A 26077-nucleotide genomic window follows, 5' to 3' on the forward strand; every position below is an offset into this window, starting at 1 on the left:
CTCATTTAAAGAAGGAGTGAAGCATTCACATTTTGATCATCCGTCTTGAGTTTCGTTTGTTCTAGGGATCTAGGGTAATTCAAGCATTTGGGCTAATAGCCACTTATCAATGAGTGCATACCATGTATGTCTTTCTGTGATTGGGTTAGCTCACTCAGGATGATATTTTCCAGTTCCAACCATTTGCCTACGAATTTCATAAACTCGTTGTTTTTGATAGCTGAGTAATATTCCATTGTGTAGATGTACCACATTTTCTGTATCCATTCCTCTGTTGAAGGGCATCTGGGTTCTTTCCAGCTTCTGGCTATTATAAATAAGGCTGCGATGAACATAGTGGAGCACGTGTCTCTTTTATATGTTGAGGCATCTTTTGGGTATATGCCCAAGAGAGGTATAGCTGGATCCTCAGGCAGTTCAATGTCCAATTTTCTGAGGAACCTCCAGACTGATTTCCAGAATGGTTTTACCAGTCTGCAATCCCACCAACAATGGAGGAGTGTTCCTCTTTCTCCACATCCTCGCCAGCATCTGCTGTCACCTGAGTTTTTGATCTTAGCCAATCGCACTGGTGTGAGGTGAAATCTCAGGGTTGTTTTGATTTGCATTTCCCTTATGACTAAAGATGTTGAACATTTCTTTAGGTGTTTCTCAGCCATTCGGCATTCCTCAGCTGTGAATTCTTTGTTTAGCTCTGAACCCCATTTTTTAATAGGGTTATTTGTTTCCCTGCGGTCTAACTTCTTGAGTTCTTTGTATATTTTGGAAATAAGGCCTCTATCTGTTGTAGGATTGGTAAAGATCTTTTCCCAATCTGTTGGTTGCCGTTTTGTCCTAACCACAGTGTCCTTTGCCTTACAGAAGCTTTGCAGTTTTATGAGATCCCATTTGTCGATTCTTGATCTTAGAGCATAAGCCATTGGTGTTTTGTTCAGGAAATTTTTTCCAGTGCCCATGTGTTCCAGATGCTTCCCTAGTTTTTCTTCTATTAGTTTGAGTGTGTCTGGTTTGATGTGGAGGTCCTTGATCCACTTGGACTTAAGCTTTGTACAGGGTGATAAGGATGGATCGATCTGCATTCTTCTACATGTTGCCCTCCAGTTGAACCAGCACCATTTGCTGAAAATACTATCTTTTTTCCATTGGATGGTTTTGGCTCCTTTGTCAAAAATCAAGTGACCATAGGTGTGTGGGTTCATTTCTGGGTCTTCAATTCTATTCCATTGGTCTATCTGTCTGTCTCTGTACCAATACCATGCAGTTTTTATCACTATTGCTCTGTAATACTGCTTGAGTTCAGGGATAGTGATTCCCCCTGAAGTCCTTTTATTGTTGAGGATAGCTTTAGCTATCCTAGGTTTTTTGTTATTCCAGATGAATTTGCAAATTGTTCTGTCTAACTCTTTGAAGAATTGGATTGGTATTTTGATGGGGATTGCATTGAATCTGTAGATTGCTTTTGGTAAAATGGCCATTTTTACCATATTAATCCTGCCAATCCATGAGCATGGGAGATCTTTCCATCTTCTGAGGTCTTCTTCAATTTCTTTCCTCAGTGTCTTGAAGTTCTTATTGTACAGATCTTTTACTTGCTTGGTTAAAGTCACACCGAGGTACTTTATATTATTTGGGTCTATTATGAAGGGTGTCGTTTCCCTAATTTCTTTCTCGGCTTGTTTCTCTTTTGTATAGAGGAAGGCAACTGATTTATTTGAGTTAATTTTATACCCAGCCACTTTGCTGAAGTTGTTTATCAGCTTTAGTAGTTCTCTGGTGGAACTTTTGGGATCACTTAAATATACTATCATGTCATCTGCAAATAGTGATATTTTGACCTCTTCTTTTCCGATCTGTATCCCTTTGATCTCCTTTTGTTGTCTGATTGCTCTGGCTAGAACTTCAAGAACTATATTGAATAAGTAGGGAGAGAGTGGGCAGCCTTGTCTAGTCCCTGATTTTAGTGGGATTGCTTCAAGTTTCTCTCCATTTAGTTTAATGTTAGCAACTGGTTTGCTGTATATGGCTTTTACTATGTTTAGGTATGGGCCTTGAATTCCTATTCTTTCCAGGACTTTTATCATGAAGGGGTGTTGAATTTTGTCAAATGCTTTCTCAGCATCTAATGAAATGATCATGTGGTTCTGTTCTTTCAGTTTGTTTATATAATGGATCACGTTGATGGTTTTCCGTATATTAAACCATCCCTGCATGCCTGGGATGAAGCCTACTTGATCATGGTGGATGATTGTTTTGATGTGCTCTTGAATTCGGTTTGCCAGAATTTTATTGAGTATTTTTGCGTCGATATTCATAAGGGAAATTGGTCTGAAGTTCTCTTTCTTTGTTGTGTCTTTGTGTGGTTTAGGTATAAGAGTAATTGTGGCTTCATAGAAGGAATTCGGTAGGGCTCCATCTGTTTCAATTTTGTGGAATAGTTTGGATAATATTGGTATGAGGTCTTCTATGAAGGTTTGATAGAATTCTGCACTAAACCCGTCTGGACCTGGGCTCTTTTTGGTTGGGAGACCTTTAATGACTGCTTCTATTTCCTTAGGAGTTATGGGGTTGTTTAACTGGTTTATCTGTTCCTGATTTAACTTCGATACCTGGTATCTGTCTAGGAAATTGTCCATTTCCTGAAGATTTTCAAATTTTGTTGAATATAGGTTTTTATAGTAAGATCTGATGATTTTTTGAATTTCCTCCGAATCTGTAGTTATGTCTCCCTTTTCATTTCTGATTTTGTTAATTTGGACACACTCTCTGTGTCCTCTCGTTAGTCTGGCTAAGGGTTTATCTATCCTGTTGATTTTCTCAAAGAACCAACTTTTGGTTCTGTTGATTCTTTCTATGGTCCTTTTTGTTTCTACTTGGTTGATTTCAGCTCTGAGTTTGATTATTTCCTGCCTTCTACTCCTCCTGGGTGTATTTGCTTCTTTTTGTTCTAGAGCTTTTAGGTGTGCTGTCAAGCTGCTGACATATGCTCTTTCCTGTTTCTTTCTGCAGGCACTCAGCGCTATGAGTTTTCCTCTTAGCACAGCTTTCATTGTGTCCCATAAGTTTGAGTATGTTGTATCTTCATTTTCATTAAATTGTAAAAAGTTTTTAATTTCTTTCTTTATTTCTTCCTTGACCAGGTTATCATTGAGTAGAGCATTGTTCAATTTCCACGTATATGTGGGCATTCTTCCCTTATTGTTATTGAAGACCAGTTTTAGGCCGTGGTGGTCCGATAGCACGCATGGGATTATTTCTATCTTTCTGTACCTTTTGAGGCCCGTTTTTTGACCAATTATATGGTCAATTTTGGAGAAAGTACCATGAGGAGCTGAGAAGAAGGTATATCCTTTTGCTTTAGGATAGAATGTTCTATAAATATCCGTTAAGTCCATTTGGCTCATGACTTCTCTTAGTCTGTCTACATCACTGTTTAATTTCTGTTTCCATGATCTGTCCATTGATGAGAGTGGGGTGTTGAAATCTCCCACTATTATTGTGTGAGGTGCAATGTGTGTTTTGAGCTTTAGTAAGGTTTCTTTTACATATGTAGGTGCCCTTGTATTTGGGGCATAGATATTTAGGATTGAGAATTCATCTTGGTGGATTTTTCCTTTGATGAATATGAAGTGTCCTTCCTTATCTTTTTTGATGACTTTTAGTTGGAAATTGATTTTATTTGATATTAGAATGGCTACTCCAGCTTGCTTCTTCTGACCATTTGCTTGGAAAGTTGTTTTCCAGCCTTTCACTCTGAGGTAGTGTCTGTCTTTGTCTCTGAGGTGTGTTTCCTGTAGGCAGCAGAATGCAGGGTCCTCGTTGCGTATCCAGTTTGTTAATCTATGTCTTTTTATTGGGGAGTTGAGGCCATTGATATTGAGAGATATTAAGGAATAGTGATTATTGCTTCCCGTTATATTCATATTTGATGTGAGGTTATGTTTGTGTGCTTTCATTCTCTTTGTTTTGTTGCCAAGACGATTAGTTTCTTGCTTCTTCTAGGGTATAGCTTGCCTCCTTATGTTGGGCTTTACCATTTATTATCCTTTGTAGTGCTGGATTTGTAGAAAGATATTGTGTAAATTTGGTTTTGTCATGGAATATCTTGGTTTCTCCATCAATGTTAATTGAGAGTTTTGCTGGATACAGTAATCTGGGCTGGCATTTGTGTTCTCTTAGGGTCTGTATAACATCAGTCCAGGATCTTCTGGCCTTCATAGTTTCTGGCGAGAAGTCTGGTGTGATTCTGATAGGTCTCCCTTTATATGTTACTTGACCTTTTTCCCTTACTGCTTTTAATATTCTTTCTTTATTTTGTGCGTTTGGTGTTTTGACAATTATGTGACGGGAGGTGTTTCTTTTCTGGTCCAATCTATTTGGAGTTCTGTAGGCTTCCTGTATGTCTATGGGTATCTCTTTTTTTAGGTTAGGGAAGTTTTCTTCTATGATTTTGTTGAAGATATTTACTGGTCCTTTGAGCTGGGAGTCTTCACTCTCTTCTATACCTATTATCCTTAGGTTTGATCTTCTCATTGAGTCCTGGATTTCCTGTATGTTTTGGACCAGTAGCTTTTTCTGCTTTACATTATCTTTGACAGTTGAGTCAATGATTTCTATGGAATCTTCTGCTCCTGAGATTCTCTCTTCCATCTCTTGTATTCTGTTGGTGAAGCTTGTATCTACAGCTCCTTGTCTCTTCTTTTGGTTTTCTATATCCAGGGTTGTTTCCATGTGTTCTTTCTTGATTGCTTCTATTTCCATTTTTAATTCCTTCAACTGTTTGATTGTGTTTTCCTGGAATTCTTTCAGGGATTTTTGCGATTCCTCTCTGTAGGCTTTTACTTGTTTATTAATGTTTTCCTGTGCTTCCCTAAGTGTGTTCAGGTCTTTCCTGAAGTCCTCCAGCATCATGATCAAATATGATTTTGAAACTAGATCTTGCTTTTCTGGTGTGTTTGGATATTCCATGTTTGTTTTGGTGGGAGAATTGGGCTCCGATGATGGCATGTAGTCTTGGTTTCTGTTGCTTGGGTTCCTGCGCTTGCCTCTCGCCATCAGATTATCTCTAGTGTTACTTTGTTCTGCTATTTCTGACAGTGGCTAGACTGTCCTATAAGCCTGTGTGTCAGGAGTGCTGTAGACCTGTTTTCCTCTCTTTCAGTCAGTTATGGGGACAGAGTGTTCTGCTTTCGGGCGTGTAGTTTTTCCTCTCTACAGGTCTTCAGCTGTTCCTGTGGGCCTGTGTCTTGAGTTCACCAGGCAGCTTTCTTGCAGCAGAAAATTTGGCCTTACCTGTGGTCCCGAGGCTCAGGTTTGCTCGTGGGGTGCTGTCCAGGGGCTCTCTGCAGCGGCAGCAACCAGGAAGACCTGTGCCGCCGTTTCCGGGAGCTTCAGTGCACCAGGGTTCCAGATGGTCTTTGGCTTTTTCCTCTGGCGTCCGAGATGTGTGTGTAGAGAGCAGTCTCTTCTGGTTTCCCAGGCTTGTCTGCCTCTCTGAAGGTTCAGCTCTCCCTCCCACGGGATTTGGGTGCAGAGAACTGTTTATCCGGTCTGTTTCCTTCTGGTTCTGGTGGTGTCTTAGGCACAGGGGTCCTGCCGCTCCTGGGCCCTCCCCCACGGGAGCCCAGAGGCCTTATACAGTTTCCTCTTGGGCCAGGGATGTGGGCAGGGGTGAGCAGTGTTGGTGGTCTCTTCCGCTCTGCAGCCTCAGGAGTGCCCACCTGACCAGGCGGTTGGGTCTCTCTCTCACCGGGTCTGGGAGCAGAGAGCTGCTGCGGGCCGGGATCCGCGGGTGTGGGACTTCCGGTAAACACAGAACGTGCCCGGTTCTAGAGAAATTCTGCTTCCGTGTGTCCCAAGCTCACCAGGCAGCTTTCTTGCAGCAGAAAATTTGGTCTTACCTGTGGTCCCGAGGCTCAAGTTCGCTCGTGGGGTGCTGCCCAGGGGCTCTCTGCAGCGGCAGCAACCAGGAAGCAGTATTCACATTTTAATTTGGTAGAAAATTGTTATTTTCACAAACATAGTGTTGTGCTAACAGCACCCACATGGCAGCATACAACCTCCCGTGATGGCAGTCCAGTGGCTCTGTCACCTTCTGACCTCTCTGGGTTCTTGCACACATGTGATTCACAGAAACTCACTCAGGCTTCCACAAATACACATTTTAAAAAGATATTTAAAAAGAAACAGTTTGTGATTTCACCATAAAAACAAAATGTCACTATGTGAAAGAGGGGTTGAAATAACATGGTTTTCTGACCCTACGTTATAGATGTTCCTGGGAATTATAAAGTGCCTCGATAGATGTAGTCGACAGTGGAAAAGCAGAGACAGAAGGATTCCTTGAGCTTAGAAATAGCAGGCCAGCAGACAGCATAGTAGGAGGGAGAGAAGAGGGATGGAGGGAGGAGACAGGGAGGGGGTGGGGAGATCCAAGGCCCGAGAGATACACAGATGACACAGAGAGATCCAGAGACACAAAGACAGAGAGACACAGAGAGGAACAGAGTCAGAGAGATTGATTGAGGTTAATTCTGTTGTGGACCAGTGGACCAACTTGCTCTCTGTTCTGGCTAACCTAAGAAAAGTTCAGTTGTTGCCAACACTGGGTAGGTAAAGACTGGAGGATCAGGAGTTCAAGGTTATCCTTGACTATAAATTTGAAGCTAGCCTGGATACATGAGGCTCTATTTTGTTCAGAAACTATAGATTAGCACGTTAAGGGGTAGATTTACTGGGCTTTATTCAATAATTTAGAATTTTTCCACTAATATTTTGATGTTTAGGCTATAGGTATAGCCTTACTTTATGTTTTTAAATGTCTGCAAACATTATGGTTACTTAGTTGTGATTGTTACATGACTTTTACTCTTCTTTTCTGTGAACATCTGTGATCAAACAAGAGTTACTCTAAAATTTGAATGGGATTGATTCCGGCTAATGTCAACAACGTCTAGATTTGGGAGTCAGTAGATGCGGAAATATGTTGTTGGCAGAAGACATCATTTCCTTTCAAAGATGTGTCAGATGGGCACCTGGCCCTCATTTCAGGGTAGCCTTTGAAGACAGTGAGTTGCATGTTGTTCAGAGCTAGATCATATAGTATAGTCAGGCTTTGGAGCAGGGAAATAGCTACTGTGTGGGAAAATGATAAATAAAAAACAAGGTTTTTCTTTAAGCTAAAAAGAAGAGCAACATGTGTGTCAGATAAGTCAAGGACAAGCAATAATAATGTGAACCCTGTGAGCCCTGACTTTCATTGCCATTTATAGCCACAAGGAGAAGACAGCCTGTCCTTATGTCCCTTGACTTTATCTAACTGAGCTCTGTGGGAACTGAAAACAAAACAAAGCAAAAACAAACAAACAAAACAACAGCAGCAACAACCTCCCCAAACCAAAAACCAAAACAAAATAAAAAAAACAAACAAACAAAAACCAAACAAACCCGGAGTCTGGGTCCTTCTCAGACTTCACAGTAATTTAGTTAGTGGATTCTGTTAAGAGTTCTTTAATGGAGCAGATTCTAATTACTTCAGGGATTGGTCTGAATGAGTAAGAGAACCTGAATGTTGGGTTGGGGGAGTGGAAGAGAACACATACTGTACAAGTATAAGTTTACCCTAGATGGAAAAGAATATATTTTAAAATGTTGAGGCATGGGAGTAATTCTTTGCAGGAAAGGACCAAAAAATATTAGCTAAGATATAAGAACTAAGATATAAATGAAATATTGGAAGTAAATGTGTTTATTACCTTATAGTTTTCAGTAGTATAGAAGTAAGTACAACCATAGGAAAACACTAATTTAGAGCCTGAGTATATTATATATATTGCTCAGTATTGACTGTTCACAATGTCTTTCTGGGGCACTAGGTAAACACCACATAGTTCTCACTTTTAGAAGACCAAGTGTGCCATTGTTTTATCTACATGAACCTTGTCCCCCCCACTTGCTTCATAGCAAGACATCCTCACTGTAGCACTGTGATCCTGTACTATTTCCCTGTTCATCCAGAGCTATTGGCCCCTAGTCCTTGATTAGTATACAGCTAGTGCTGCAACTGGACACTTCTTTCTCTTTACATAGAATGATGACAACAACACCATGACGTCATCCACTAAAAGGAACACCAATCTAAATCCAGTTTCCCCAGCGGCTTCTCTCGCCAAGAAACCTGGGAAGGTAAGAAAGGAGTGCCTAAAAGTCTATGTTTCTTGTAATGTTAAAGTATATTAATAGTCACCCACTCAAGTCTTTAGGGGAATATATTTGACTATTGTATATCTGAGTCTTTGCGATGGATTCCTGGTGACACTGCCTATAGTCTCAGAAAACTGCCTGTAAACTTGAAAAGTTGAAGCCTGAGAGTCTCAAGTATGAAGCCACATTGGGTTACATAGTGAGACTGTTTCAAAAACAAACATAAAATGACTCATGAAACTTTCTTTTTCTTTTTCTTTTTTTCTTTTTTCTTTTTTTTTTTTCTTTTTTTCGGAGCTGGGGACCGAACCCGGGACCTTGCGCTTGCTAGGCAAGCGCTCTACCACTGAGCTAAATCCCCAACCCCTCAGGAAACTTTCAATTCCAGTTCTTAAACATGTTATGCACAACCAACTAAATTCAGCAGCTTTTAAATGTATAATTAAATTAATTTTGGAATAATGTACATGTCTGTGGCTATAACCATAGTAAAGGTATAGAGCAGTTCTCATGCTAATTTGTTGCAGGATATTTGATCACAGTGTGAACCCCAACATTGTGATATTAACTGAAAAAAACTTTTTCTGATTGTGGTATGGCTCAGCCCTTAACACACATCTCTATCCCTCTGGTTGAAATTTAGACACACGCTTAGTACATACATTTAATCCCAAATGATGAAGGTAAATTTAGTTTGTAGAAGGAAGTACCAGGGTTTGAAAGTGCCGTCTAATTGAATGGCAGACGAAGTGATGAATCAGGGAAATATTTGACAGAATAGGATATGCCCCACTCTCATGAGAAGGGAGAGGAAAGGAACACTACTTGAGGGGCAGTGCAGAGAGAAGGAGGCAGGCATTTTTACTGGGAGGGTTGTACAGAGACAGGTTTTAGAGAGAGAGAACAAGCTAGACACACGTGAAGACAGAACAAGGCAGAAAATGAGAAAGAGACAGAAGATTAGAACAGATTGCTAGAATTAGTTTGAGGCCAAGTGGAGCAATTCAGCTAGAAGGTGAGAGAATCCAGATTGAATCAGTCAGCTTGGAGGGCAGTTTAAGCCAGAACGGCTGTGTTGACCAGCCAGATAGAGATCAGAAAGAACTAAAAAGGGGTAAGTTTATTCAGCAGTAAATCCCAGAGGCTAAAAACATTCTAGGCCTAGATAAGATTGTAGAGAGGCTAGAAGCTTCCAGGAATAGGCCTAGGTTAGCAAACTGAGGCAGAAAGCATCCAAGACGACAATTACATCAGGAGAAAAACAAATTTTCTTTACACTAATTCCCTTTGGATGTTTGGTATTCAGTCTTCTCCCATCATACCTGCATGCCCTAGGAAGCCACTAATTTGTTTTCTGAGAAAAATATTGATTTTAAAATATCTATTCCATTTGGTTTTAACAGTGATTTTTCGCCATCCTTACAAATGTGTGGGAATTGCAGTGGTTTGCCTTCAAGCCTCATTCACAGGTCCATGTGACAATTTTAGCTTTTTTGTTATTGTTATTGTTACTGTTATTGTTATTGCTTGTTTATTCAAAGTCTTTCTTTCTAGACAGGACTTGAACTTGTGGTGATCCTCCAGCCTCGGCCTCCCAAGTGCTGACTCATATATGGCCATTTCTTTTATTTTCTCTCTTCTGCAATGTTTTTATTTTTCCTTTTCTTCCTTCCTTTTTCTTTCTCTTTCTCTTTCTCTCTCTCTCTCTCTCTCTCTCTCTCTCTCTCTCTCTCTCTCCTTCCCTTCCTTTCTTTCTTTCTTTCTCTCTTTCTTTCTTTTTCCTTTCCTTCGTAGAGATGGAACTCAGGGCCCTTGTGCATTCTAGTTCAGCAATCGCCCAGTAAGCTATACCCTTAGAATTTATTTTACTTTTTATTTTGAGACAGTATGTTGCTAAGTCACCCAGGGTGGCCCTGAACTCACTCTGTATGTCATACTGGCCTTTAATCTGTCATCTCCTTGGCTTGATCTCCTGAACAGTTAGAATTGTACAGTTATCAGGCTAAGTGACCATGACAATGTTCAATTTAAGTTTATGTTGTCTGAAAATACTAAATTGCTTGTAGAGTAAATTTCTTTTTCAATGCTAGGGATAAAAGTCAGGCTATTGTGCAGACAGGGCAAGCACTCTAGCACTGAATTTACCTCTGGCCTCCAAGTATTTTGGTGGCTTAACAGAAAGCACAGCTCAACGTTCTGTAAAAACAAGTCATTTCGCTTTAGTTAAATTAAAATGCCATTTGTTTCCAGTTATCATTTCAATTATACTGAAAAGAAGCATCAAGTGATCAACAATATGTGATGAATTCAGTAATTCCTTAACCCTGGTTTGACCATAGTCATCTCTAACAGAATTTGAATTTGTTCTTAAGCATCGACTATCAATAGCTCCTTTTTTATTTTCTTTTAAAACAGGATCTCATATAGTCCATGTTATATCATCAAGCCTAATAGGGTAACGGGAAAAACCTTTAATTTCTGATCATTCAACCTCCACCTCCTAAATCCTGGGATTAAGGGCATGCACTACCATATCTAGTTTATATAGTGCTGAGGATCAAACCCAGAGCATTTACCATGCTGGCTAAACACTCTACCAAGTCACCTATAGCCCCAGCTTTCTAAAGCACTTAACAGAAAAATCCCTGGGGATCTGTAGCTTAGTGGTAGTACTCTGAAGTGGTTGCCTATCATGAGCGAAATCATGGGTTCCATCTCCAGAACTGCAAGAACCTTTTCATCTGTGTTTTTTTTTATCTTATTTCATATTAATGTTTAGAGAAAGGCAACACAGAGATGTGATATTGTATAATACACATAGTTCTCACTCGTAAATAGATTCAATTGTTTATAATGAGTTGATTGATTTTCTTTAAAAGTTTTCTTATAATAATTATGATGGTTTTATTTTTAGAATTCACACGATCGTCAGACCTTTTAGATCAAGTATCCTGGAAACATCAAAAAGTAATGGTACCTTTACATTCTGGCAGATATAACTTTAAATTATATTGTACAATTAGCTAATATTAAATATTATTCATTTTTGTTTTTATTTGGTTATTGTTTTTTGTTCTTTTAGAGTCTGGGTGGTCTGGAACTTATTATGTAGACTAGGCTGGCATCAGACTCATGGAGATCCACCTGCCTTTGCCTCCCAAATTAAAAGCCACCACACCTGGCTAAAAACTTCCTTCTTTCCTTCCTTCTTTCCTTCCTTCCGTCCTTTCTTTACTTACTTAAAATGTTTAATTTTGCAAAAGTTCATACGTGAATACCATATTTACATACTTTCCATCCCTTCCTCTCATGTATATATCCATGGGTGGCTATATGCATGTCTGCAGCTGTCCTCAGAGGCAAGAAGAAAATGTTAGATCTCTTGGAGTTACAGGTGGTTGTAAGCTGCCTGGTGTGGGTGCTGGAACTGAACTGGGGCCTTTGCAACAGCAGTTGTGCTCTCAAACGCCAAGCATCTCTTGAGCCTTCACAAAATTATTTTAAAAGACATCTTTCACTTTATTCCAATAGAAATAATTTTAAAGGGGTTGGAGAGATGACTCAGTGGTGAAGAGCACTGACTGCTCTCCCAGAGGTGCTGAGTTCAATTCCCAGCAACCACATGGTGGCTCACAACCATCTGCAATGGGATCCAATGCCCTCTTCTGGTGTGTCTGACAGCTACAGTGTTCTCATATACATAAAATAAAAATAAATCTTAGAAGTACTTTTAAAGACACATTGACAACTATAGAATTCTATATAACTATGAATTGGAAAATTTAGTATTCATCAGCACACACCACACTCTCCATGCATGACATGAAGCTATGTTCTTCTTCCTTTATAAATATGACTACTGAACTGTGGACTTAGTACAACGTTCAACTACTGTTGAGAGGAGAAAGGGTAAATAGGAAGGAAATTAAAATTGTGTTTGAGAACACTAAATTATGGGAGGGAAAGAGAAGAAAAATATAGGAAAAAGATTGGTACATCTCTCAATAGTTTCTGTATTTTAGATTAATTAATGACATTCTTCCTGACACTGTGTCTCATTTGGGCTTTTTATATTCTAAGAAATAGGTAAAATTGGGCTGTGCATGGTGCCTCACACCCATAATTCCAGCTACTGGGAAGTAGAACCAGAAGGATCTGGATATCAAGGTCATCAATAGCTAGACAGCAAATTTGATGCCAGCTTCGGCTACTGCATGAGACATTGTCTCAAAAAGAAAGGACTAGATAAATTTTGGAAACTGATTCAAATATATAAGCAGTGTAAGAGCTGTAAGTTAAAGTCATTTGTATATTTAAGAGTAAGGAACCGGGGAGTGTGGAGAATTTGGTAAAGTACCTGCCTAGTGTGCAAGAAGCTCTGAGTTCAGTTCCTATCACTGCGAAGACCAAATATGGTAGTGCATGCCTGGGTCCCAGCATAATGGAGGTAGAGGCAAGATCGGAAGTTTAAGGTCTTCTTTGACTATATAGAGACTTTAACGCAATCCTGGGCAACAAATATCATTAATTAATAATTAATTAAAAATAGGCTGTGTCTCAGTAGTGAAGTGCTTCTCTAGCATGCTTCTGGCTCTGGTTTAATTAAATAAATAAACCAATGATGTGTTTAAATTAGAGGCGATTTACTGCATTAGAGTTGGTTTTCCTTTTGCTACAGTTACATACAAAATATCTTATTACATGGTGACATTTTCTTAGAATGTATAAATTAAATTTTTTCTTTGGGTTTGATAGTGTGACTGAGTTGTAGATTCTGGCCCAGCATGCATGAGGCCCTGTGTTCAATCCTTGGCACTGCTTATAACTTTTTATCATTCAGTTTTGGCATAAAAAGCGTGGTCTCTTCCTGGTGACATGCCCTCCTCCTCCCCCTCCTCTACCTCTTCTCCTTCCTCCACCCCTCCTCCTCCCTCTCTCTGTCTCTCTCCCTGTCTGTCTCTCTGTGTCTCTCTCTGTCTGTCTCTCTGTCTCTCACTCACACACAGACACACACACAGACACACACAGACACACACACACACACACACACACACACACACACACACACACACCTGGGTTTCAGCTATCTAGAAGACAGCTGCCTTATTTGTATATCCGTAAGGCAATTCCAAAGTGAATTCTCTGTATACCACTCTCCCTGGCATATCCTATACAAATTTGATAAGAATTCATTGGATCATTAGTGATCAAACTCAATAGCAGGTGAGTTGAAATCTAATCTCATTTAAGTATTTTGGAATATTAACATTCACCTGGGAAACGACCTCTTTCCTATTTGGAGTCCATTAACACAAATGAAAATCAGAGAACAATGGTATAAAAGTAAAAATGAAGATTCTGGTCAGGAAAACTGTTCAAAAGATTGAGGACTCAGAAAACTTTGGGAATATGAAATGAAGATTAGCCTCTCAAGTGTGTGTGATAAGGAGCAATTCAGTCCCGTAGGATAATCAAGAGCTGATGAGGCTTCAATTGGCCAGTCCAAGACATTTGAAGATGCCAGACAGCTGTAAAATACTATCTTTAAACCAATACTAGGATTATCAAAGCATATTTCAAAGTTTCTTTTATAAGGAATGCATTTTTGTTTTTCACGTTTTAATTTTAAATGAAAAGGGGAAAATGGGTCATTTTTTTCTAATAGCAGTCTAAGCTTCATCTGGCAAGGGATGGAGTGCACTGTGTAAGCCATGCTTTTATTATAAGAAGAGCTAGTGAATCTATCTCTTGGGCCCTTTTGTTGTTGTGTTGCTGAGAACTGAACTCATGGCCTTTTCACATGCTAGGCAAATACCATGGAACTACCTACCGCTCCAGGCCTTGGATGATTTTTAAATGGTAGCCCTGATCATTCATCATTCACATATACTCTACTTGAGTATCAGGTTTTTCCCCATGGGCAGCTAGTATTATAAGATGTAAATGGCAAGCATTAATACTTTCATCAAGGTAATGACTATAGCAATTCTGCCTTTACATATATACAACTAGGATTAAACCCAGGGCCTCAGCTCTCCTAGGCTCACAGTGCTGGTTTTTCACAGGCAAATGTTTCTGGTCGGTATTTTGAAATGTGTTTATACAGTTCATTGCGTGCTGTAAGAGAATTTATCTCTTTGGTTATAAATATATGTTTATAACTAATATGTTTAGAAAAATAAAGCTAAGTATAGTGACACGTGTTGATAGATAGATAGATAGATAGATAGATAGATAGATAGATAGATAGATAGATAGATAAAATGTCACATTATGGAATTTGGTTAATAGTAAAAATGGTAGTTTCTTAAAGATAATTCACTTTATTCTAATTAACTCACAAATAGAAAGCATACAGCTAGTTTAAGGTAGCTACTTAAAATACCTGCCTGGTCCCAAATTCTACACATAGAGTTAAAATGGCCATTCTGAAGCAATGGAGTTGTGCTTTAGAATTCACATTTTTCACTATCAAGTATCTACAGGGTAGAGGGGGGGATTTGAAGAGGGGACTATGATTGAGTTGAAACTTTAAATAAAAACCTAGATTTATATCCATTTTCACAACTCGTGTATCCAGAGTTCACATGTTCGATTCCTGGGTGTGCCCTTAACTTCCTTGCAGTAATACTTAATAAATCTCTGCTGAAGATCCAGTTATACACCTTGCAGGCACGAATACCTAGACAATATTTCACTTTCATTTTTTGTCTGTTTGATGCAAAGTCTCGTGTAGCCCAGGCTGGCCTTCATGATCCTCCTGCCTCCACCTCCCAGTTGCTGTGATTACAGGTATGTCCCAACACTACCCCTTGATTTTTTCTTGTTTTATCTGATTTTGTGTGGTTGGAGACAGAGTCCAAGCTTTTGCACCTGCTAGGCAGTAACTCTACTAATGGGCCACATTCTCAGTGCCTTCTTCTGGTTTAAGAACTGAGATCTGGATTTACATATAGGAAGAAATCAATGAAATTATTAAACATAAGACCATAGATTTTTAATGAAGTATAATTGTTCAATTAACCACCAAGGAATATAATATTAAAGTTGCATGCTTAGATCTGGAAGTGCAGCTCAGTGGTAAAGCACTTGCCTAACATGCCTGAGGACCTGTGTTTGATCTCCAGTACTGTAAAAAAAAGATTCTTAATGTCCACACCTGTTTTAAATAATGCTATCAGTAATTGCTAGTTTCCACATAGGATGGAAATGTCATCTATCAAAGCAGTTATGAAAACCAATGCACTTAGTTATCCGCAGATGCAAGGATTGCTTATTTTGCACAGGAATCCTTGGGTGTTTAATTTGTAGGGAAGGTGTAAATAGAGAAACAGCAAGATGAATAAAGCTAATTGAATAGAAAGAAAATCATAAGTAATTGGGGCTTCACTGACCTTGTGTTCAACTGATTAGCCCTGATCAACTTTACATTCTAATTAAGTGTGGGGGGAAAAAAGAAAACATCAACAAACTGTAGCCTTTTACATTTTTATGAATTTTCTTTTGCTCATTTTCATGACTGTCACCAAACTTGATTGAATACACGTTAACTCTATTAGGATTTTTGAAACAAACACAAAACAAAAAAACCAAAAGAACCCCTCATATTTATAGGTGTTCATTAATGGTTTTGTGATTTTTAAACCTCACTTACTTTCTTTAAAAAAAAACCTTAACAATTTGTAAATAGGAAAAACATCATGTTAAAAAATTTAAATCGAAAGTAAATGCTTTAAGTAACTTGATGACAATATTAGCACTTTGAACAGTAGAAATGTACCACCATGAAATGAAGCTGAGAATTTGTTTAAATTGCCCTAGCATATGAAATAGAGAATTGCTTAAAACATTAATGAAAAATGATTTATCTTTAAATGTAATCGAATGATGAAAATCTAATGTAGGCCTGAGGAAATGATTGTGCTGTTGTTTTTGTTTGTTTATTGTTATTTGAGACACCTTCTCACTGTGTTGTGATGGCCTTGAACTCACAACAGATCCACCTGTCTCACCATCCCAAGTGCTAGGATTCTAGGTATTAGCCACCAGGCCTCTTCTGAGAAAATTAAAAAAAAAAAAAAAACAGTGGCCCTGATACATATGAGTATGTTCATCTGTGACACAACTGAATTTTGAAACTTGAATCAAGGGTTTTGCACAAACTAGGCAAGTACTCTACCACTGAACTACATTCCCAGCCTTTTGATTGAGTATGAATGAGGTATGAGACATGATAGTCCCCTGAAATGAGACAGGATCTTATAAATTGGTGAAGGACAAGTGACCAAAATATTTTCTTTGTTACTCAACTTCATTGCTTGCCACATCTTTCATGCACTACTTAAGAACATATGAGGGGATCTTCAAGGAATGAGGTCTGTTTGCCATGGTGTTTCTTCCTAAACAACACACATAAAGGTTCACCCATGCCATTGGCCATTTAGCCCCAAAGAATTTTGTACTATAAAGGATGATAAGTTCAAGTATAAAGACTAGTGCTAAAGGTAAGTAATGGGGACTGACAAGTCAAGCTTGGTGGCATTTACCTGTAATCCTAGGATTTAGGAGCTGAAGGCAGCTTGACGAAGAGTTCAATACCATTCTAAGTTTAAGGTCAGTCTAGACTACATGAGATCTGGTTTCATAACACACAGCTAGGATACAAGGACAACCTGGCTAAGGCCATGCCATTGAGTGCTAGGGCGTATCCAAATAATCTGGCTAGCTAGGTGTGTGTACCCGTCCCTCACTTCTCCTATATTGCACTACTGAAACTATGTGTTTGGACAAAGTATGGAATTCCCCTACAGAGGAGGAGAGGAGGATATAGTCTTTAATCATGGATCCATGCAGCTGTGTTCCCCTGCCATACAACTCTCTCTCTCTCTCTCTCTCTCTCTCTCTCTCTCTCTCTCTCTCTCTCTCTCAAAGAGACTAAGAAATGCACAGAGAGACAGAGAGATGCTGGGCTATGAGACCACTTCTGAGTTAGATAAAGTACTTGTCTTGCCAGCAAATAACTATCTCATTCACTTTTATTTCCACTTCCGGCAGATACACTATAACTGTTCCATTCCTTTGGGGGTTTGGTTTAATTTTTGGATCTTTTGAGGCTGATTTTGCTATGTAGCCTTGAACTCTTGAGTCTCTCACTTTAGCATAAGTAATAGGAACATAGTCTTGTGACACATAGCTAGCCAGTTCTGACTGGTTTAGTTAGTTGTACACAAGAATGCCACAACTCATTCTGATATGCTAAGAATCAAAGATAACATGGTGTTTCATGCTCTTTGTACATGGGAAATATTTATTTTCTCTTCCTTTGCTATCCTCTCATTTGTTTTTTCTTTAAATCCTTTTAAATTATTTTAGAGACAGGGTCTCATGTTGCAAAGGTTGACCCCAAACTCACTATGTAGTTGAGGCTTGCCTTGAGTTCCTGTTCCTTCTACCTGCACCTTCTCAAGTGTTAGAATTACTTAACTTCCATTCTTTAAATGATTTTTTTGTTGTTGTTGATTTTCACCTTACAGCAATTGTAATTTTTTCATGATTTGTCTTTTAGTTTTCTTATTTTTAAAAATTGTGCTAAAGCTGTATTTTGTCATCTTAACTGAAATCTTTGTCATCCCAAGAATTGTCATGTTAGTTTTTCACAGTGACCTGTCCCTAGAGATAGTTTGACAATGCACTAGAAGCTAGTTGGCTGTAAATCATGCAAATGAGGGGGACAAGAAGCTAATAAAGGGGATGGATATTATCAAGATGCACTCCACACATGTATGAACATGTTACAATAAAACCTACTATTTTGTGAAGTTAATACATGCTAGTAAAAATGTCTAAAATGGACTGGGAATGTAGCTCAGCCTAACTCAAATATTTCAAAGCATAATGTTTAAGCCTAATATATCATCACATTCTTATCTTACTCATGACTTTATAAATGGATTCCAATCTGTACTTACTCGAGTAACTCGTTGAGATTAAACTAGGAAACTCACTTTATTAAGTTGAATTGCTGGATCAGAAAAAAAAAAAACAGAGTTCTTAAAAAATGTATGATCTCTAGCCAGTCATGCTGGTGCATACCTGGGATCCCAACACTTGGGAGCTAGAAGCAGGAAGATCAGAAGTCAAGCTCATCCTTGGCTATGTATGAAGTTTGAGGATAGTCTAAGCTACCAGAAACCCTGCCTCACAACAAGAACAAACTTTATGATAATTAAACCAAGCAAAGCAGAAATTTGAAGAATTTTCAACAAATACCTGATGATTTTCTGTGAATAATTTTTATACTAAAAATTGTATGATATACAAGGAAGCTTGAGATACTATCCCTATCTTCAGGTAATAAGTATCAATTATTAAGGACATAGGGCATTCTTTAATAACATAAGCTCAAACACATGAATGAAAGCTCTTTATACTTTAAAGGCAGCATAGAAGGGAAATATGAGAGTCCAGCATGTGGTGCTCCCCTGTAATTCTAGCACTCAAGAGACTAAAGCTGTAACGTTGCAAGTTCAAGGTCAGCCTGGGCTATAGAGTGAGACCCAGTCTTGAAAACAAACACAAATGACAAAGCAGAAGAGGAAAGATACAATGGTGATATAACTCATTTCTAGAAAGCTAGAACTGTTTGCATAGACTTTGCAAGGGCTAATAGGAGGGTGGAAGTTATTAGATTATTGAACTCATAAACTCTTTAGAATCTAATTCTTTCTTTATGTAGTTTTCAGTCAGAGTTCCACAATCCTCCTGCCTCCAGCTACTCTTAAAATGGAAGGACTTTGGAAGTGTTTTTAACCAATGTCTCAACAAAGTAAATTTGTAAAAATTCCAGGGAGATACCTAGAACTCAGAGGTCTAAAGAGTGAAGCAGGAGGATAGAGAGTTCCAGGTCAGCCTAAGAAACAGAAGACCTGCATTTAAGGAAAACAAAAACAAAACCAAGCCACAGCAGTAACACATGCTGTTATCCCAGCACTCTAGAGGTGGGCTAAGGATAAGGACTTTCCTCGTTACATAGTAAGTTTGAGGCTAGCCTGGGCTATGTGAGGCTGTCTTCAAAACAAAAGCAACAAAACAAACACAAAAGGAAAGCCAAATTAAATAACATCATCATCATCATCATCAACAACAACAACAACAACAACAACAATCCAATGGATTCCAGAAAGATCCTCTTTCAGCCACAGTTTGAAATCTTCTTATGAGCCAGCTGTCACAGCAGTTAGTTCTCTTGTTAAGCAGCTCTCACAATTAGAAATCTCCAATTTTAAAAACTAGGGATTGGTTTAGGTTTAAAGTTTTGGCTGGGTGGCTTGTTTCATTGGCTCCTTAGTGCCAAGGTAAATCAAGTAAGCTATTAAAAGCACACACGTTAGGATTCTAATCTGCATTAATCTTTGTCCCTGCTCTTTGAATTATTTGTACTCCCACAACAGGATATATTTAATCTCATCGCCTAAATGAAAAATTTTAATTCACCTAGAAGCAACTATATATAAATGCATGATGAAAATGCATCTATGTTATTGGATATCTATGGGGGAAACTAATTATGATTCCCCTCAAGTGTTTTAAATTACTTTAGAATCTTAGAACTTGTGCTTGAAAATTCTATTATACAGATAAATTTTGTTGTCACATAGTTGAAATTGTGCATTTAGAAAAGACCGGGAAGTCATATGAATGCCCCCCCCCCAAAGATAACTTATTTCCTTGATAGTCTATGATTTAAAAGAAATCCAGGCATTGGTAGTAAAGACCTGTAAGCCCAGCCCAGTGGAGGCTGAGGCAGGAGAATGTTCAAGATCAAAGGTCAGCTTGCCCTACACAATGAGTCCTGGTCCTCATAGAAAGATTCTGTCTTAGACAAAGTAAACAACCGATTTCCAAAAGCCTGCAATATGTAAGTACAGAGATTCATCATCCATCATATAGGAATCTCGGAAGTGTGCTCAGCCCCTTTAATAGTAGGAGACTTAATGACCCTGGTCCCTCAGAAACAAAGCATTAAGTGAGTGATGTTACTAGTTGGATCCTTAATGAATTGACCAATAGCTACTTGTATACAAGTTGGAAATCCCTGTGGACTTACTGATGTAAAGGAAACTGGTGACAAAGATCCTATAATCCTTTTGCTGGGAGCGTCCAGCCTGTAACTTTTTGAGATGGGGTCTCAATATCTAGCCCTGGCTAACATAAAACTTGCTTTATAGACAAGGTTGACCTTAAACTCAGGCGCCTGTTTCTTCTGCTTCCTAGGAGCTTGGATTAAAAGCATGCATCTCCATACTCAGTCCAGACTTCTTTTTTTTAATTTTTTGTTTCTTAGTGATTTGCCTGCATGTCTGTATATGCCCCAAATGCATGCTTGGTGCCTCAGGAAGCCAGAAGGCATAGAGTTTCCTGGAACTGGAGTTACAAGTGGTTTCTGGGCCATCATGTAGGTACTAGGATGTGAACCCAGGTCTTCTGCAACAGCAGCAAGTACTCTTAACCTCTGAGCCAACTTTTGCCTCCAGATTATTCTTAAGAAATACAGGAGTCCTGACTTTAGGAGCTCAAGTTCTGCTTGGGGTTCTGAGTGACTTTGAATAGGGTCACCTCAGGTCCCTGGACTTCAGGTGTTTGATCTGTAAAATAGAGTTGGACTGGACATTTATAAGGTCCCTTCTGCCTCTTAAATTTTTATTGAGTCTGTGAAAAATATCTTCCTCCATCTTTGCTAGGATGATAATAAAAGTTGTGATGGGATGAAATTTCAGGACACTTAAAAATATTTAGGAAATTGGACAGCTTTGTTGCGAATGTTTTTATTCTTCTTGGCAACAAGAAACTAATTTTGTTCAGCCTCATCAATAGTCTCCTCTATTCCCTAAATTATGCATGATTTATGATGAAATACAGAAAGCTAATTTCCCCCTGGTTTCTTGTTTTGTGTGAATAAATGGTCCTCTCAGGCTTTCCTTATTAATAACAAGTTCCAATGGACAGAGCACTCGCCATAAAATTTTCTTTGTACTGTAACTACAGCTTGAGACAAAACAAAATAAGAGTTATGTTTGGTACATTTGTTCCAGAGAATCAAGAAAGACATGCCCAAAGTGCCATCAAGTATAAAAATGCTGTCCTGGGAAGCACTAAAGAGGAAGCTAGCAGCAAATGAGCCTTTCCTTCTTCCTCAATAATGACTCTATGGCTAGAAGATAAGCCCTCAAAGGTTAATTTAGTTTATTTCTTGGCATGGGCCTTTGCTTGGTAAGTCTCCATTAAACATGAATAAAAAAGGACACACTTGAAAGTTGCAAACAGCTGGCTTGTGACCGTGCTGAGGGAGGAAATACTTAAAAATGTCATTATCCAGCAGAGGAACCTAATTATACTTTCCATTTCTAGTCCTGCTCTTCTGAAAGGAAGGGTTTGGTGTGCTTCCTTAACTAGACTTGTAGGAAGCTCCTCCTAGCTTTATGTCAAGCCCTGTCCTTGGGTTCTCTTCCCGGAAGAGTGACAGCTTGGAAAAGGCAAAGTACAGGGGCCAGCAAGTCAAAGGCGGTTCAGCTAACACTCCCTTTGGTTAGCTTTGGACTCTACTTCCATGCCCTGTTAATTAGCAGAATTTGTGTTGGTTCATTTTGTTCTGTTTTTAATGTTAAGTAAATGCAAAGCTGTTGGTAATATGGGGAAGGTGCTGCTCAAATTTAGTATGCTGGATTCCTAATGATCTTGCTGGTAGAAGTTTGATATTGCTCAAAACTCTTCAAGCAGTGAACTATTTTTTAACAGTTTCTTCACCACCTCTTCTTCCTTCTCCATAAGCCCTCCTTCCTCATTTCCTCCTTCTCCATAGCTCCTCCTTCATTCACTGCCTATGCTTCTTCTGCTGGTGCTGACAATAAACCTCTGGGATGCCCACACACTAGGAAAGCATTCTACACAATATACAATAGTCCCACTCTTCACTCTCCAATACAGCAAATATAGATCTCTTAGGGAAAAATAAGACTGAGGCTGAGGCTGTAGCTTAGTTGGCAGAGTCCTTGCCTAGCATACAGGAGTCTTGGGTTTGATCTTTGGCACTACATAAACAGAGTGTGGTTGGTGGTCCAACGCTCTAATTCTAGCACTTGGGAGGTGACATAAGAGAAACAGAAATTCAAGGTCATTCTTGGCTATGTATTGAGTTTGAGACCAGCCTGGAATACATGAGAAGCTGTATAAAAAAAGAAAATCATTATAATATTCTTTGTAAATGTGAAAAATTTGAAGATTATTGCCTTCAATGTAAGATGTTGGGTCTCTGGTATACATTGTCTTGGGCTGTTAATCAAAAAGTTGGTGGTTGGAGGCCACCCAGGAATGGCAGCATTCCTTTCCTTCAATCTTTCCATGGGTTCATTTTTTAAATTGTGACCTGGAGATCTTTTAGCTGGCTATGGTGGCCCATGTAGCAGTTGGACGGTGTGAAGGCAAGAAGATTAGGAATTCAAAGTTATCCTTATTACACAGCAAGTTCGAGGCCAGGCTGGAGTTTCATGAGCCCCAGAACACAAAACAAAATACAAACCAACTAAAAAAATCTATATTCAAATAATGATGGTAGGTCATGCAAGCTAATTAAGTGTTGATATAGATGACAACATTGATGAGTCTTGAAACAGTATGTTAAGGAAGATAAAACAGACATAAAGGACCAATATTATATAATTTTAATCATATTAAATAATTCCAAAAACATTAATAATAGCAGAAGGTAGATTACATTAGAGGTCACCAGTGGCTGGGAAGGGGATATGGGACATTATTCTCAATAAACATAGTTTCTGCTTGGGGATAATAAAAACGTTTCAGAAGTAGATAGTACTGGTGATCATCCAATGTTGTAAATGCAATTAGTGTCAGACCTTAAATGGTTAATTAGTTTTAGGTGAAAACACAAAATGAAAACTCCCAATACCTAACACCAGCATCTACTGTCAGTCTAACATTTCTCTAGGTATTTTATAAAACACAAATAAGTCAATATCCTAACAAATTAAGAAGCCACCTATAGGGAGTCTGGGGTCAAGACAGTTCATTCAAGTCAGTTAAACTCACCTCTCTCTGTTTTCTTAACAGAAAGAAAAATGAGTTTAGTACACCACAGACAGGGCAGCTTGGCAGTAACAAAAGTACTGCCTGCAGCCTACACTCCTTTTTGTCATCATGAAAACCTGAGAAAGGGGATGTGGTGTGGAGCATGTTCCAAGTGTCTAACCTATGTCCTTGTTTCTGAGCACCCATTTTCTGGCATCAGTACTACATAGCACACACTTTGCGAAACACCGGGCTAAATAAAGTGCATTTCGTAGAAATCTCCACACATCCTAAGAACGATGCTGCCATCACATACCACTTGTTATAGAAAGAAACTTTGACATGAGAGGATGTTTGTGACTGCAATGTTGCCAAAACACTGTGTCTAATGGAATCTTTTGTTTTAAAAAAAAAGTATATGGATATACTGTATTTTTCCATATTGTGTATAGATAAATATATATGAATGTTTTATGGATGAGGGTGATGACTTTTCTCGAGCTTCCACAAATAGGCTTTCAGACCTCTAGCAATCTGTATCAAATCTATTTTCCTGTGGCTTTGCTACTCCCACTACCATTTCTTTGTGTGTGTGTGCATGTGAGTTCAGGTGCCATAGAGGCCAGAAAGAGGTGTCAGATTCCCTGGGGCTGAAGCTGCAGGTGGTGGTGAGTTGCCCAACATGGCCCCCTGTCATTTTTCTTTGAGACGTCTTCTCTAATAGCTACTTTATTGATATTCTTAAAGTGTGGCACTCATAAATTACCATACTACTCCATGCATTTTGCAAGAAACTACTACCCTTTGTTCTTACAATTCATGTTATATATAAAATTATATATAAGACAATTTGGTACCAATTGTTTTAACCAAGTCTTGCAAAGCATATGTCTGGCTCCACACTTATTTCTGCATTGCCTTTGAATTTCATATCGAGCCCCTTAATGATCTAGTACAATCTAATTCAGCATTTTCTATATAACTATTCTGAATGCTACCCTATGATTATTTGAAAGACATTTGTATATTCACCTTATTTTTCCTCCTTGAGACAGAATTTTGTTATGTAGCCCAGGCTAGCCTCAAACTCCTTACTTCAGTCTCCCTAGTGCTTGGATTAAAGGCATATTACACCACACTCATTATCTACCATTTTTTATTTCTAAAGTTGGTCAACATGTTCCAGCTCCTAACATATTCCCAGTCCAATTCCCTGCATTTACTAAAGTGTTATGAGAATTTTTGTTTTTTTTCAATTGGATATTTTATGTATTTATATTTCAAATGTTATCTCCTTTCCCCTCCCCCTTCTCGCTCCCCCCTCCTCTGCTTTTATGAAGATGCCCCCCCAAAAACAAATTTTAAGACAGAGTCTCACTGTGCAGCCTTGGCTAATTTGGAAAACACAAGATCTGCCTACCTCTGCTTCCAGAGTGCTGGAATTAAAACTTGTGAACTAGCACACTGGGCCCTATGTTATTAGAACTCTTTACCAAACACTGAAAGAAAAGGCAGCTTCCATACTGATGGGGAAGGCAAGGGACTCCCTGCAGCTTGGCCATAGAATTTGGAGTACCTCTTGCCACACACCACTTTGTACTTATTGGTCCTGTCATTGCTATTGGTTTTGTTTGACGTTGGTTCCCACGGAGTTGTTAGATAAAGGCAGGGTACCTAAGGGCAGGCTGTCTTCTCCTTGTGGCTGTATGGGAACGCCAGTGATGGGCAGGGGCAGGGCCACAGTGCTCTGTATTATTATTTCTTGTCCTTGACTTATCTGACACGCTTACATGTTGCTCTTCTTTTTAGCTTAAAGAAAACTTTGTGGTTTTTTTTATTTCTGTTATCATTCTTCCCATACAGTAGCTCCCTGTCCCCTAAAAACCTGTTAAAACTATATGACCTATCTTTAAACGGCGCACAACTCGGGTACTCCCACTAACCCTGTGCACTGAGCTTTTCCAGAGTAGCTGCTTCCTTACGGAAATATGTTTGAATCTTCAACTCCTTAAGTTTTCCAAGCATGCATAGTGGCACATGTTTGTAAATAGAGATCCTGGGAGATGAGGTCACAAGCATCAGGAGTTCAGTTATCCCTGGCTGCACAGTTTGAGGCCAGCCTGGACTCCATGAGAACCTGCCTCAAATAATACAGCGAAACAATTGCGCCAATTTGAAGCTTGCAATCAAAAATGCAGGCCGTTTCCATGGCTACGTAACATGTTCTCTTGGGTTTATCCTCCTGCTTGTCCAGCACTGGCTCTAGGCAACCACTTATCTCTTTTTCATCATGTAGGATCTAATGTATGCAATCATAGTGTATCATTTTTGTATCTGGTTATTTTTATTCAGAATAATAGCCCTGGAATCCATCTGTGTTGCTTCCTGTATCAGTTGCTCGTTATTGTTATTACTGAATCTATGTAGGGTACAATTGGTCTCCATCCAATTTAGAGCTATTACTAGGAGAGCTGCTGTGAACACTGGTATTCAAACCTTTATATGGTTTGAGCTTTTTAAAAAATATTTTTTGCTGTGTGTACCTGTGTATGAGGAAGCAGGGTATTTCTGCAGCAAGGCATGTGCGGAGAGGTCAGAGGAAAACTTGCGGGAGTCATTTTTCTCTATCTACCCTTGTGGTCCCAGGAATTGAACTCAGATCATGAGACTTGGCAGCTTTTACTTACTGAGCCCGATCGCCAGCCCAAGGAAGTATCTTTTGCTTTTTCTTGAGTAAATATGTAGCAGAATGATTATCTGATGAATGTATGTCTAACCTTATAAGGAATTGCCA

At 39.0% G+C, this 26077-nt stretch overlaps 1 protein-coding gene across 13 annotated transcripts in view; it reads left to right on the top strand.

The window, feature by feature from the left end:
* Positions 1–26077, top strand: part of Pabir3 (PABIR family member 3) — a 63634-nt gene that overhangs the window by 22256 nt on the left and 15301 nt on the right. For 6 of the 13 annotated variants that reach the window (NR_197334.1, NR_197333.1, NR_197335.1 and 3 more), the window contains one exon: positions 8086–8181. Coding sequence is in view for 5 of the 13 variants with exons in the window: in NM_001433119.1 (NP_001420048.1) it covers positions 8086–8181 (96 nt within the window). In the remaining 8 variants the exon portion in view is untranslated. Of the gene's footprint in view, positions 1–8085; positions 8182–11113; positions 11255–26077 lie in introns of those variants that run through there. The other 7 variants (NR_197332.1, XR_015646451.1, XR_015646452.1 and 4 more) reach the window with 2 other exon arrangements.

The sequence above is a fragment of the Rattus norvegicus genome, chromosome X (genome assembly GCF_021556685.1).
Source record: "Rattus norvegicus strain SHRSP/BbbUtx chromosome X, alternate assembly SHRSP_T2T, whole genome shotgun sequence".
NCBI lineage: Eukaryota > Metazoa > Chordata > Mammalia > Rodentia > Muridae > Rattus > Rattus norvegicus.